The sequence below is a fragment of the Gymnoscopelus braueri genome, assembly GCF_963280865.1.
Source record: "Gymnoscopelus braueri genome assembly, chromosome: 16".
NCBI lineage: Eukaryota > Metazoa > Chordata > Actinopteri > Myctophiformes > Myctophidae > Gymnoscopelus > Gymnoscopelus braueri.
The window spans coordinates 26,781,990-26,797,442 of record NC_137616.1 but is presented as its reverse complement, the minus strand read 5'-3'; the positions used below and the strand labels follow the sequence as shown (position 1 = coordinate 26,797,442).

Here is a 15,453-nt window from a genome sequence, read left to right as displayed (position 1 = left end):
CACGTAGGAACATAAAACACTGTGAGTGTTAAACAAGCTCCAGCTATCTGGTCAGACTGCCTGTAAATACGTTTACCATTTCCTGACATTGTTAATTGGGCTAAGATTATCTGTATTAGTGCATGTGGTTCTCCACTGATAGAACATACTGTATACAGTAGAATAACTACATGTAGTTATTCTATAACAAAGTTGAAAATAAGTCTTTAAAGGTATCATGACATTCATTTTCACTTTTTTTATTTTCAATGTTTTATTTGGGGTTTTATGACCTCAATTACACCCAAAAAAACTGAACTTAGAACATTCAGTGGATTTTCTGTGGTCTGGGGTTTTCTGAATAATTAGGCTGAAAAGTAATCTGAGCTTGGCCCTTCGACAGTGAGGTCACAGTCGATTAATCCCGCCCACTCTCCTCCTCGCCCCTCCCCTCCCCTATCCTTTCCTTTGGGGGGGGCGGAGCAGAGGCGATGATTGACAGGCAAAATCCCTCACCAGCGACACCCGCAGGCAAAGATTTATTTTTTCATTGCAGTTGAAAAGGCTTTAGAAATGTGAGAGAAAAACACCTGCCATGGATCACTGGAATGGAATTTTCACTTAAAACTTTTTGTACACTTTTGAAGGACCAGGACAAAGACTTTGAATGTGGTGTAAAAGTGAATGTCATTAAACCTTTAACATATACAGTCAGGCACACAACGGATCATAATCCCACCAAAACTCACTTAATTTGTGAAGTATCGTTTCGGTTGTAAGTTATGCACTTGACATTTCATATAAAACGTGACTTTCATTATTTGAAATACAACCTAAACTCATTTTAGCCACGTACTTATTCGGTATGGTACCACAGCACACAGCAGAGTACGAGGAGTTCATGTACCTGAACCTCTCTGTGAGGTGAGCAGAATGTGCGGCCCAGGACCTGTTGAGACCCTGCAGGCTCTTAATGTCTCTGTCGCTGAGAGGCAGTCTGTACGCCAGCTCATTGAGCCGCTCCAAGTCCGGGGACAGACTGCTCAGCTTCAACAGGTGAACCTGACAAACACCGTGTCACACATTTCAATGTGGATTAGTACTGTACATTCTAAACAAAGACCGCAGTTGTGACACACATTTCAAATGGATTAGGACGTTCTAAAGAAAGGCCACTGTTGTGTGGGAGGTAAAATTCACGAAAGTGAACTCCTGCTATGATTTACACAGACGTTCTGCATGTTTAGAGACATTTAGAAACTTTCATTCTCTTGACGAAAATCGCTTTTATAGGCTAAATGAGCATTAACCACATGAATAGCGTCCCTATTCTGGGTATTTCATAATAGACAAACACTCGATGAAAATAGGCAAACAAAATAGCAGATCTACAATGGTGCAACGCAACTTGTAGATCGGCTATTTACTGCAACGAGAGTTGGTGTAGTGGGGAAAAGGATAGACTCCTGGGGGACCCCAGTCAATGAAATATACATGTATAGGGTTTAAGTGGTTTAAGTGTTCTTTAATTGAAAAAAAATGAAAAGTCAAACACACAGAGAGAACTGTGGGACACAGGTCAAGACAGCAGCTAACGTACCTTGAGTTTCTCCATGCGGTTCTGAACATTGATGAGCTCTGGTGAGCCGACAGAGTCAGACTCCTTCAACGCCTCCTCTGCCTCCTCTGCATAACGGCGCAGTTTATACAACTGCTCTGTGAATCCCTCACAGTCCTGAGTTCCAGACTAGACAAAACAAAGGAAAAAATACTAAATTATAATAAGACAATCACATCACAATCTTTGTTATTTGAGATCTTGGAACTAGAGCTCAAATTATGGCAAATCTTTGGGTCTGATGCTGATCCCAATTTTGGAGAGTCCTAGACCAGCAATGATTTAACCGATATTTTATGATTAAAAAATATATAATAATAATAATTATTATTATTATAATTAAAAGCTAGATCAATTCTAATTCATTTCCAATTTTTAAAATAGCTGAACTACAAGCTCACGACACACATACACATAGCAGTGCAATACATTGTGAGCTTGTAGATCTGCTATTTCTGAAATTTCGGAGAAAAAAAAAGTACCGCTGATATACTGGCCGAACCGATATATCAGTCTGGCTCATCTTGGAACGGTGCGAGTTTGTGCATCTGTACGTGTTTGTGCGTGTGTGGATGTTGGTGTGTGAAAGCCACTCTGTGTACCTACAGTATGCCATCCCATGCCTACCTGCAGTACTTCCCGCTGCCTGTGCAGGGCGTGCTCCAGCGCTACTAGGCGATGTGTGAGTGACAGGTGGTCTGACTGGAGGGCGGCCATAGAGGAGGCGTCGACCTGGCTCTTTAGCTGTTCTCCCAGCGCCTGCAACCGCTGCAGGGACTGCTGCGCTGATGCCTGGCCTCCAAGACACTCCTGCAATCAGCACAATCAGCAGATTATCAAATAGGTTTACAATGGAAAACTGTTGTTCAAATACAGCCTTATGTATGTGTCGGATTACTGTATGTATTTTTCTGATAGTTCCATGCAGAATCAATCAATCAATTTAGATAGGATAGAAGAAAACTGGATACTATGTTATAGTAGAAAAGGTAACATCGCGCAAAAATGTATAGGATAGTAGAAAAGTGGATTGGATAATATACTGTTGTAGAAAAGTGGATAGGATAGGATAGGATAGGGGCATGAAGGACATGCAACACATGGAATGGAACTGGGGAGGTTACGATTACATGGACGCACTATCCGGTCATCTACCGGCACACTGGGGGGCGGCCATAGCTGAGTGGTTAGTGAGCCCGCCTAGGGAGCCAGAGGCCCTGGTTGCCCCAGGTACGATTCCAGGCCAGGCCAGCAAATGTGTCGATGAAATGAAATATGTCCCTGAGCAAGACTCTTAACCCCTAATTGCTCACAGGCCCTCATTGGAAACAAGACCGCAAGGACTTTCATGAACGGACCTGTTAAAGGAATTATCCTTAACCCTACTTTAATTTATCTTCACGCTGGTTCAAAATGCTGTGCAAGCATATTGGGGTCTATCAACGAGGGACAAAGGGACAGTACAAGACTACAAGTGTATAGTCTCTAGTCTCTAGGCTACCCTCATTGCCCACTGCAACTGGGGTATAAACTGGACCCTGACGTTCCCTTTAAGGCGTCTCATTCTGAAGAGCCTTTTGTTACGTTCAGCTTGATTTGCATTCAAGCAGCCCAAGTTGACAGTATGCAATTTGCAGAGGGGATAAAGGCTTTGTAAGAATCCTTAAAATGGGTTGACAAGCTGTTTCCGAGCGTATTCAAATGTCCTTAGAGACCACATGAGAGAGAGAGGCGATGCATTTTTCAAGAAATTCCTTGGTTTCTTAACTGCTACTACTGTACACTACTGTAACAAATACAGAGATAAAATTCTGGTCCCATTTAATAGACTAACTGCAGATTTGGTCACTAAAAAGTTAAGAAAGTAAAGAAATAACTTTAGCAAGCAAGTGGCCTTTTACAAGGCCACTTGCTTGTTGGGGTGTGAAAATAACTTTAGCAAGCAAGTGGCCTTTTACAAGTGTATAGGGAAAAAAAAACACTGTTGTAGTACTAAACAATGAAACACCTCTATGACTTCAGCCATTCAACTCCACTTCTCCATTGCCTGAGACTGTACTCACGTCGCAGTCTTTTATCCAGGTGTAGCTTTCCTCTTCCGTAATGTCCCTGTTGGTGGCGCTCTTGAGCAGGCGGTCGGCCCACTCGTCCTGCTTCAGGACTGCCGTCACACACTGGCTGTGCAGCGCTCTGTAGCGCTGCCACAGCCCCAGCACAGTCTTACTGCTCCTGAGCTGCTCTGAGATCTGCTCCAGTAGTTCATTCCATCTGAGACAGCACAGGTGAGGAGGAGGGGGACAAGATGGTTGGAAAACTGTTCAGTGATTGAGTCATATAAAACATGTTTTTTTTTACATTTACTACAACTAACAAACAGATGGCATTTTTGTCCTGTTGTGCCTACCTGACGTTGACATCCTGGAGGGCGCTGTTGAGTGTTTCTGCCACTGAAGGATGGCACTCAGTGAGCAGCTGGTGCGTTACGGAGCCAAACTTCTTCAGACTGCTCTCCTGTTTATCCATTTCTTCCTGCAGGTTCTGATCCACATAAAGTATGCGCATTCTCAGGTTAGCCGTCATACCGTTATACATTTATAACACCTTTCTATGTTGGCATCTTGACATGAGAGATAATTCATTATTTACAACCAAAAATATGTTCATCGCATAAATGGGGCATGTGCATAGCACTGACTACCAGCAAGTCTGAGAAGAAAACGATGCAGCTACTAACAATGAGTGAAAGGATAACAACAATTACAGTGAGTTTTACTGGTGTGCCATTTCCCCATACTGTATGCAGAAGAGAGAGTAACTCCTGTGCTCCTCACCTCCAGGCTCTCCACCTGCTGCTGGACAGCTTCCAGAGACCCGTTGAGGAGGTGCAGTCGGGACACAGAGTACCTCCCCTCCATCAGGTAACCGTTGATTTCCTCGGCCGCTCGCCGGTACAAGGTCCACTGTTCCAACACCGACCGCAGACTCACCTTCATCTGACTGATCTGAAGGGGAGGAAAGGGAGACAGGTAGACAAAATATATCAACGTACATACCTATAAGTAATGTAAAATGTGCTATATTATTATTATTATTTATGATTATTTCATCTTGTTGCAATGAGATCAGCATCATCAATGACCGATGTACTGTAAAAATATGAATTGCATGTAAACGATCAAACCTTGTGTATTTCGGTCAATTCTGATGCAATATTATATAGATTCTTAGGTGCCAATTCAAAATGACGTATTGCAAATCTTTAAGTATTGCGATTCTGAAAATGCTCCATATGGAATATGTACATTTCCAATTAATTCTTCTTTTATGATTTCCGTATACTTTTTAATACTGGTCTAAGAAAAACACGTCCTTCATACTTTCAATGATATTCTATGTCATAAGATATTTAATAAGAGAAGCAGCATGTCTTAAAGTTTTTAAAAACGTTTTGTGATTCATGGTAATCTTTTACACCATGCCAATTGTGTATTGTGCATGGAATACATTGAGTGTGTTACAGTTCATTTTTAGAATTCTAGAAGCTCACCATGTGATCCAGGTTGGCCCAGGCCTGGTTCAGTCCTTTGAGGGTCTGTCTGACGACAGAGCAGGCCTCTCCTTTCTTGTCCTGGATGAGCTTACTTCCACGTTCCTCGGCTTTCTCTAGATCCTTCTCCTTCTCCTTCACCAGCTCCTCTAACTCCTGTCAAAAGTCAGTAGAAGTTATATCAGAGCAAGTTATGTATATAAAGTGTATGACACGCATCGATGGTGATGCTGTGCTTCACTACCTGACAGTCTTTGAGTGCATTCTGCACAGATGCCACATCCTCTATCCTATGTCTTTTCTTCAGTTTCTCCTCCTGCAGGCTGAGCCAGGCTTTCAGGGCCTGGACTCCGTTCTCATGCTCCAACCAACCTTCTTGTAGTCTTTCTAAAAGTTGAATCTGCATAAATCACAAAACAAAACCACAAAGATTCACCACACATTACGCACACAAATCCTGTTAGTTTTACTCAGAGAGTGTAAAAACTGACACTCTCTGAGTTCAAACAACATTAGGGATTTAAGTACCAATTGACCTGAACTTTTTTATTTTCCCAAATCTGCAATTCAACCAGATCACATGGCGGATTTAAGATAAACTTCTTAAATCCCCACATGGAAAAACTGTGTTGGTCACCCATGCATAAAAGACAGATCACATAATCCATAAAAAAAAAGAAAAAGAAAAAGAAAACAAGATAAATATTACATCAATGTGTGTATCTGACTTGGATTTCTCCAAGATGATGGACGCTAACTCAAGACCATTACCTTTTCAGTGATGAGTCCTTGCAGTATCTGCCACCGCCTGTTCATCGCTCCCAGCTTCTCTGCGAAGTCCGTCTTTGAGCTACGTTTCCCCTCCACATCCTGACTGCTGATCTGCAGCACCGACTGGTTGACAAAGTCCACAGTCAACTGCTTGCAGGTTAGGTCAATACGGAAGCCCTGGGGGAACGCAGACAATTTGATGTGAGTCAGATGAGGGATTGAAAAGAAAACATTAAGGGACTGTATGATGAAGAGTTGGAGGTCATTTGGGCTTTAAGGGTTGTCCAGAAAGTAGCTGGAACTCCTGGAAGCTACAGTGTGTTGCTTAGGAGAACAGACTCTTTTGTATGTACCTTATACTTCTGTAGGAAGTCTCGGACCGCCTCGGAGCCTACTGCTCCCATGATCTTGTTCTGGTCTTCTTCTATGATGTTCTCCATGAGAGAGATCCAGCTCATCAGCTCTGTGATGGCATGACGCGACGCTAGCTTCTCCATCTGCAACTGAGGGAGGAGAGGAAAAGAGGAGTCAACATGAGAACAGTCAAATATACCCCATAAACTATGGGATGGTAACACTCTATTTAAGTGCTTTGAATCAATATTAAGTGTATATTAGTTATTCAGTCTGCAAAGAATACCCCCCCATCCAAATAAAAAGCCAAGTCATGAGCCAGGCGCTGTTCCCAGACCTGGTGTAGTTTCTCCTGCACCACAGGGATGCGAGTGAGCAGCTCTGCCCACTGTGTGTCCACCTGGGCCAGGGCTGACCTCAGACCAGCTGTATCCACTCTTTTGAGCCGCATAAGCTGGTTGCCTGTGCTGAGAACCGAAGAGCGCAGGGAAGACTTGGCGTCCACCTCCTTGGAAAACTCCTGTCAGAGAAACAACAAGAAGATACACATGTTGGTTTATTTGTGTGGCAGCCTATGTTGAGATACTTTAGTGTTTTGTGTTATGACGCTTTAGCAAAGTGAGATGCTTATATCTGATTTATGCTGCAACAAAGTGTGTGATGTGTCATCATTCTAGTCGAGAGACACGTTGCACGACTTTGAAGATACTATAATAAAACTAGAAAAAGTGCTCCTCGGAGCACAGGTCTCCGCCAGGTCAGGTACGTTATTGTGGCCTCCTGGTGGCGCTATAATAGGCTAATGTGAAAAGGGTGCCATTTATTCTTAGGTCGTTCACGGCAATCGGACACTGCATTCATGATTTGAGGCATTTTGTTCCAAAAATGTGTTTTGCTAAATTAGACCTGCTGGTGGCGCTATAACAGGCCAATGTGAAAAAGGGTGGCATTTCTTCCTTGGCCTAGTGGGAATGTGTTTGTGAAATTTCACGGAAATCGCAAGCTGCGTTCATGATTTGAGGCATTTTGTTCAAAACGGACCAATCCTGCAAATTTTGGAAGCGAACCTTAGCCAATGAGGATGGAATATGGGAAATCGGACAGATCCGTGTTGATCACATGACTATAGAGATACTGTGTACCGATTTGCATGACGTTTGGATAAAGGAGTAATGTAAAAAAATTGGGTTTGCACAAATCGGCCTCCAGGTGGCGCTATAACAGGCCCATGTGAAAGATTTGAGGCAGAGGTTCTGAATTGGCATCCAGGGAGTGTGTGTGCACAGTTTCGCAGCGACCGGGCCAACGGTGCCAGAGATTAGCTGCTAACACACGGACAGGACACACGGACACACGGACACACACACGGACGGACGGACGGACGGACGGATGGAGTAAAACATACTGTCTCGCCATGCCTTTCGGCCTGGCGGAGACAATAATTTAATTGATGTATTCAAATTCTAATCTGATGATATATGACAGGGGGAAAATGATATTCTGTACATGCTAGCTAATAACTGACCAGGAAGGCGTAGAGGTGGTCTCTGACGGTCTCCAGTTCCTGGGGTACCGTTACAGACTGGGTAGTCCAGAACTCGAGCCGGTCCAGAGCCGACCGTAACCACTGGCTTAGCTCTGCTGACTCCCTCTGGTACCTGCGGTTGAGAACAGGAAAACAATTAGGCTTTGACAGACAGAAAAGTACTGTGACTGAAACAAAGGATTTAAAAGTGCCACTGACTGACATTCAGACTGAGGGGACATAAACAGACAGACAAAAAGTGAGACTAGCGGCCACACGTCCTTCATCCCTGGCCCGTGTGACTGACCTGGTCCAGTGTTTGAGGGTGGAGTCCAGGCGGTGCAGCTCCTTGTTGACCTTGGTGGTGGAGGATAGCCAGTGCTCTCCGAGCTGGGTGAGCTGGTTCTCCAGGTCTGAACAGCACACCGACAGCAGCAGCCTCTTCCCTTCCTCCAGCACCTGGTACAGCTGGGGCTGATGCTCCGTCAGGCTGGCCTTCAGACGCTGGGGAGATGGAAGGCAGGAATGACAGAATACATTTGTGAATTGAATTTATATATTATAATAAACATGCAACATTATAGCTATCAAGGGCTATGTCCCCATTATGAAAAACAATTAAATTTTCAAACACGATGTATAAAATAAGTAAAAGCTGAGAGCAGTTGAGGAAGAACCGATGCTGAGGTGTTTTAAAAGAAATATAAGTTCAAAACATTTCACCATTTGTGTAATCCACTGCATCGGCTTACTTATTTGTATACTATGCATTCATGAATGAATGTGCGCATGAGCGCACGTGTGATTACATCCAATATATTACAGTACGTGTGAGTATAGTACCTGGTAGAGGTGCATCCTGTCATTGAGTCGCTCTTCCGTCTCCTCCACCAGGCCTACAGTAGGGATGCAGCACTCCACAGCCTCCAACTGCCTACACAAAGCCTGGTAGTCCTCCATCAGCCTGCTCCACGACTGGAAGCCAGAGGGAAGGGGAATGACTGGGGTCATTAACTGGACACTGCTTCACTCATGTCATTATGATATCCATTATGCTATCCATGAGTGTGATGCTTCATCTATAATCCAGCAAGCAACAACCAACTCTGCCCTTTGAGGTTATAAACTCAAGATTTAACAACACATGTTTGTGCCCTCTGTCCATCCCAGCATTTAAACACTCCCGCCTACCTCCAGAATGCCCTCCAGCTCTACTCCTCTCCTGTGGGCCTGTTTGAGGATGTTGTGGGCCAACACCATTGTCTCCTCCAGTGCCTGGCTCTCTCTCTGCACCACCAGCCCAGACACCTTTCTGTAGAACGTCTGGGTTAGGATCATATGGCACTCCAGACCCTGGAAGAACTCCTAGGAAAGAGGGCGAGGAGGAGTTGAAATGAGTGACCAATTCTGGTACTGCTAAACAATTACAAATAATAACAACAATGTAAGCTACAATCCATACGTTACACACGTATACATTATACCATACGTTATACATTAACATACTCCAGCATACAGATTGGGTAAAATAAGGTTTTATTCCTTTAAATAAGTTACAGATTGTAGCTTTAACTGTAGAACGCCGCAAATCTTATGATTTCAATCAAATATTTTGTATTCATTCCGCACTTACTTTGTGCTTGTCCAGCAACAACTGGACTTCAATGACAGAAGCCACGGTCATCTTCTGGTCAGCGGCCATCTTGTCCTGGGCGGTGTCCACCAGGTCAGTGAGGTCATGAAGGGCAGCTTCATACTGGGCCTTCAGAGTCAGGCTGTGGTTCAAACTGCTACGTCTGGAACCCACCATCAACACCAGCTCCTCATACGCATCCTACACACGCACACGCACACACACAATTATTTAATTAACCAATTATCCACTGAGTCATTTAAACACAACACAAACATATTCTGAATTTTGTTTAGTTTTTGTTTAGTCTATAATGACATTCTAAAATTGGGACGCCAAAGTTTAAAGGGATTCTAGGCAACATTAAGCCTAAATTTAAAAAATATTTATATATATATATTTTGCATTTTTTCCCCTCTATCAGCCACTATATAATGATGCTGGGGTGTTTTCCTGCATTGAAACACAGTCCTCTTTCTGAAATCCGTATTTCCCCTACAGTTTATGTTTGTCCGGGACGTAAATGCACGGACGCGCACGTGTGAACTGTTCGAGTGAAACCGAATGGAACCGAGTGCAGCCGACAAAAATGGAACGACGCGCCATTGTTTTCTGTGGGCAGTTTTTACTTTTTACTTTCGGTTTTAAAACGCTCTCAAACTTATTTTTTGAGGCACGGAATTTACTTTTAAGATATCGTTTGGATAGAATTTAGTTGTTTAACTTCATATATGTGGTCAATTTATCATGATAGAGATTTAAAAATAAAAATTCAGTTTAGAAGTCCCCCCTGCGTCACCCCCTGGTGGTCGGGGAAACAAACTGCTGATGAGGAGGGGGGGGGGCAGTGGAGGGGCTGTGTTTGATAACAGTTTTTTTTATTTTTTTTATCTCTGAACTTGCCTACAACCCCTTTAAATGGTTAACGGGATAGTTCACCCCCAAAAAATACTTTTTTTCTATCGATTAGTCACCCCATGGAGGTGGATGAACTTGAATTCATGGATAGTTTTTTTTTTGTCCTATTCCTAAGCCAATAATTTGATGACCAGCGGACTGGTAGGCAGCGGTTCCGGTAGGAGACACAAAGGAGAGTCTTTGTGTCTCCTACCGGAACCGCTGCCGGTCATCAAATTATTGGCTTAGGAATGCGACAAAAATTATCCAATTATCCACTGAGTCATTTAAACACAACACAAACATATTCTGAATTTTGTTTAGTTTTTGTTTAGTCTATAATGACATTCTAAAATTGGGACGCCAAAGTTTAAAGGGATTCTAGGCAACATTAAGCCTAAATTTAAAAAATATTTATATATATATATTTTGCATTTTTTCCCCTCTATCAGCCACTATATAATGATGCTGGGGTGTTTTCCTGCATTGAAACACAGTCCTCTTTCTGAAATCCGTATTTCCCCTACAGTTTATGTTTGTCCGGGACGTAAATGCACGGACGCGCACGTGTGAACTGTTCGAGTGAAACCGAATGGAACCGAGTGCAGCCGACAAAAATGGAACGACGCGCCATTGTTTTCTGTGGGCAGTTTTTACTTTTTACTTTCGGTTTTAAAACGCTCTCAAACTTATTTTTTGAGGCACGGAATTTACTTTTAAGATATCGTTTGGATAGAATTTAGTTGTTTAACTTCATATATGTGGTCAATTTATCATGATAGAGATTTAAAAATAAAAATTCAGTTTAGAAGTCCCCCCTGCGTCACCCCCTGGTGGTCGGGGAAACAAACTGCTGATGAGGAGGGGGGGGGGCAGTGGAGGGGCTGTGTTTGATAACAGTTTTTTTTATTTTTTTTATCTCTGAACTTGCCTACAACCCCTTTAAATGGTTAACGGGATAGTTCACCCCCAAAAAATACTTTTTTTCTATCGATTAGTCACCCCATGGAGGTGGATGAACTTGAATTCATGGATAGTTTTTTTTTTGTCCTATTCCTAAGCCAATAATTTGATGACCAGCGGACTGGTAGGCAGCGGTTCCGGTAGGAGACACAAAGGAGAGTCTTTGTGTCTCCTACCGGAACCGCTGCCGGTCATCAAATTATTGGCTTAGGAATGCGACAAAAATTAAATAATATCCATGAATTCAAGTCTCGATGGGGTGACTAATCGATAGAAAAAAAAGTCATTTTGGGGGTGAACTATTCCTTTAATAAACTTTACAATCCATGTGTAAGTCCTGGACTGGAACAGTGTCACAAATGAAAAAGACAAAAGAAAGGTGTGGTGCATTACACTGATACATTGGTTCAATGTATCAGTACAGGTGACATATTTCAGGTATATTATTGAGGCCATTTTTGCATTGCATGGAACTTTAATTACCTGTAGTTTGAGGAGGTCCTGGTTGGACACCTGGTCAGACTTTAAACCCTCAGATCTGGTCTTCAGCTCAGTCACTCTCTGTTCAAACTCCCTCAGACTGTCCTCCACCTCTGATAAGGTCTACAAAATAAGAAACAGTAAGTGAGGTTTTCTCTGAATTCACTGATGCTTTGCTATAAATCTTAATATATTTTGTGAATACTATATTGCTATTCATAAAACGGGTAGCTCAAATCACATCACACAATCTGATTGGTTGATAGCCATGGTATAATGAAGTCATGCTATCAGTGTGTATCTTACTTCTATCTGTTTGGTGGCAGGTCTGTCCACAGTTCCAGCCATCCTCTGTAGCAGCTGGTGTTTACTATCACTCAGAGCTGTGAACAGCATCCTCAACTCATTCTAGGAGAGACAACAGAAGCAGGGTTATAAACACATTCATATGAAGAGGTCTTTACAGATGGTTTCAAAGAACATCAGTGACCATTCTATCCCAGTGGTTCTCTTTTTCATTTCAAGGACCAACACTCTGAGAGTGTACAAATGGAACCTTTTGGTTCAGAGTTACAGAACTTTAAGGGTCTTTTGGAACCCCCTCAAGGAACCCTGAGGGTCCCTGGACCCCACTTTGTGAACCACTGTTCTATCGCATGTGAACTTTCGTTCTATTTCCTGCATACTACAGTATATCAAATCAGAAATCCATGAGCTCCACACATGCACACGTGTGTGCGCACACACACACACACACACACACACACACACACACACACACACACACACACCTGGATGGTAGAATGCTCTTGCAGCCGGTCCCTCATGTTGTCACAGTGCTGGTCCAAGGTGGAGTCCAGCAGGCCTAGCCGCTCCTGCAGGCCGTCCACGGTGTCCTCCATCAGGGCTTGCTCCTCTCCTCCACACAGCCGGCCCGCGCTTCCACCCAGCAGGTCTCTGCACTGACTCACCTCCTCGGTAACCTCCTTCAGCTCTTTACTCAGGCCCTTCAACAGAGGTGACGTTGTTGTTTGAGTTTAGTATAATCCCAATGTGTGTGTGTGTGTGTGTGTGTGTGTGTGTGTGTGTGTGTGTGTGTGTGTGTGTGTGTGTGTGTGTGTGTGTGTGTCACACACTATATTATACACTTCTGTATGATGAAACAACATTGTCCAGTGCAGTCTCTCACCTCAAGGTGATAAAGTTGTGTCTCTGTGTCCTCAGACAGCAGAATCGGACCAGAGAGAAGCTGGTTCTCAGCGCAGTCCAGCCATGAGGAGGCAGCTGACACTGCTGCATACAGGTCCTCCTGCATTGCCACCACCTCCAGTGATCCCCCTGCCTTGAAGTCCCCACCGCCTGTCTTGGAAGACAAGTAACAGTAACAGTGTTACTAGGGTTATTTCATTTTATTTTATTTATTTCAGAGCTCATCAATTTTTGCTCATCAATCCGATCAATGTGCTTTTTCAGATCCCAAAGCTACCTTTGAAAATAGGTTACATATAATGACAAATACTGGGAAAATAAAGTTAGATTCAGAAAAAGGTTGGGGTGGATTTGTGGTGTACCTCTTGAGCTATTCTCTCTAGAGTCTGGGTGCACGACTCAAACAGGACCCTAGGAGAGCGGGGATCCTGGCTCGCTGACTCGCCCCTCAGAACCACACCGGGACTGGATAAACGAGACCTATGGAGCACCTGGATTCACATTTGACAACATAAACACGAGACCGTCAAACAGGCAGCAAGGACGGTTATAATCTTGCAAATGACACAAATGAAAAATAAATGAAGTGTACTAAAAATGCTTTTCAACATTAAGAAAACCTTCAGAAATGACTCAATCTTGACACACAAAGTAGTAGCACCACTTAAGCACTATTTTATACCTAGTCGTACGATGGTGTTACGTGGCGAAAATAGACGATCTACAAGCTCACAATGCGTTGCGATGCGTTGTGGTGAGCTTGTAGATCAGCTATTTTCATTATTTTGAAACATTTCCAACGATTTTCGCCTTAAAATGAAGAGAGAGACTGTGCATCGGTACCGGGCTGAGCTGGTCTTGCTCCAGGGAGTTGAGAGACAGCTGCAACTTGGTGCTCTGGTCTTTATTAAGGTTCTCCCACCTCTGTCTCAGCTGGTCCAGGGGGGTCAGGCTGTCCACCTCCAGCAACAGTCCTCCTGGGACTGACATCTCACTGTGGAAACATACGTTTGACATGAGGACAATGAGGGAAGAACATAATGTGCTATCACACTGGGGACAACTGTCATGCCCCCTGGTCCTGGAGGCTTTCCTCCTTCAATTCCCCTTAATATTATGCTTATAATAATATACTTATAATATAATAGTGTCATCTTGCAAAGATTATTTAAAACCAAACCCAAGGGCTTCATTACAAATTGAAATTTAACAGAAAGGAAAAGTAAAACGCACCACATGTACCTGTAAATAAATAATGCATTTTTGTCAAGAAGTGAGAAAGACAAACTGCAGTACCTGTCTCCGTTAGGTGTGGTCTGTTGGCTTAGTAACTCCTCTCCAACGCTGGCTACAGACTGTAGCAACCTCCTCTGTTCCGCTACCTGCTCCTCTAGCTCCTACAGCAACAGAAAGAACAGCAGCACATTGTATCAGATACTGTACTCCAACAAGGGCTAGGACTTGCTATTTGAAATAGTTACCTTTCATTTAAATCAATATAGTTTTGCACCATGCTACTGATTTCATCATCTGAGAACGCAGGCCATCAAAAGGAAACTAATGGTTTATAACGGATCTGGCTCAACGTTCAAGTTTGTGTTTTATTGTTACATCTTGTGTACAGGTACATAAGAGTAAAACGTATTTTTGGTGGGGTCTAACATAGAAAAAGACTACTGTCTCTCACCCTCTGTCGAAGCAGGTTGTCATGGTGCTGCTGTGTGCGTGTGGAGCGAGCCTGAGACAGCCAGTCCTGGACGTTGGGACTCTGGGACAGAATGGAGTCCGGCTCACTGTCCTCCTGCTCCTGTAACGATCCCTGGATGAAGATGGATAGAGAGACATCATGGGTGGCAGAAATGTGATGACAGATTTATAGTAGGGTAATGTGCCATTTGATATCATATCAAGCTAATTGCCATTTATAAAATTCCAGCCATGATAACTTCTCTAGGGAAAATATTTCTTCTGGACATAAAAATATATGTATAATATATAACATCTGTTAACATCTGATCATGTGGCAATGTGTAACACCCTTGGCGAGAACAAAAACACTATGTATGTTTCAAATCATTACTACAGTAACTGAAAATGCTGTGTCATCAGAAACAACACCTGTTCCAATGTGTTTAGTGTCAGTGTGATGCGACGAGGTAGCATCCTTTTGTCTGCGTCTGAGGCCCATTGTGAGAAATACAGGCCCCTGTTGTTCTGCGGTTAGTGGAGGGAAACAGGGGACCTTTATGAAGGAGGCCGACGTGACCTTTGGCATTTCCACAATACTACCATTGATGAAGATACAGCAAAACAACATACTGCAATGCAGCACAACAGAACAGAACTGCGTTCGACAGAGACAAGAGGGAGAAAGGAACATGAGCTAAATGGAAATGGAGGATGAAAATAGGATGAATTGAAGAGAGGACGGGACAGGGGAAGAACATAGACCGGAGTGAAGGGGAGAGAGAGAGAGA

At 43.3% G+C, this 15,453-nt stretch overlaps 1 protein-coding gene across 1 annotated transcript in view; it reads right to left on the bottom strand.

The window, feature by feature from the left end:
* The window catches only part of syne1a (spectrin repeat containing, nuclear envelope 1a), a gene marked incomplete at its 5' end in the record, with an annotated part of 171,551 nt that overhangs the window by 29,211 nt on the left and 126,887 nt on the right, over positions 1–15,453 (bottom strand). Inside the window, 25 exon segments of the mRNA XM_080452284.1 lie at positions 887–1,041; positions 1,580–1,726; positions 2,225–2,407; positions 3,661–3,865; positions 4,002–4,135; positions 4,429–4,599; positions 5,145–5,300; positions 5,389–5,544; positions 5,916–6,092; positions 6,269–6,418; positions 6,607–6,789; positions 7,795–7,927; positions 8,102–8,298; positions 8,638–8,769; positions 8,986–9,159; positions 9,428–9,628; positions 11,771–11,890; positions 12,074–12,175; positions 12,559–12,774; positions 12,957–13,120; positions 13,123–13,126; positions 13,339–13,467; positions 13,820–13,970; positions 14,273–14,373; positions 14,664–14,795. Of these exon segments, the coding sequence (XP_080308410.1) occupies positions 887–1,041; positions 1,580–1,726; positions 2,225–2,407; positions 3,661–3,865; positions 4,002–4,135; positions 4,429–4,599; positions 5,145–5,300; positions 5,389–5,544; positions 5,916–6,092; positions 6,269–6,418; positions 6,607–6,789; positions 7,795–7,927; positions 8,102–8,298; positions 8,638–8,769; positions 8,986–9,159; positions 9,428–9,628; positions 11,771–11,890; positions 12,074–12,175; positions 12,559–12,774; positions 12,957–13,120; positions 13,123–13,126; positions 13,339–13,467; positions 13,820–13,970; positions 14,273–14,373; positions 14,664–14,795 (3,773 nt within the window).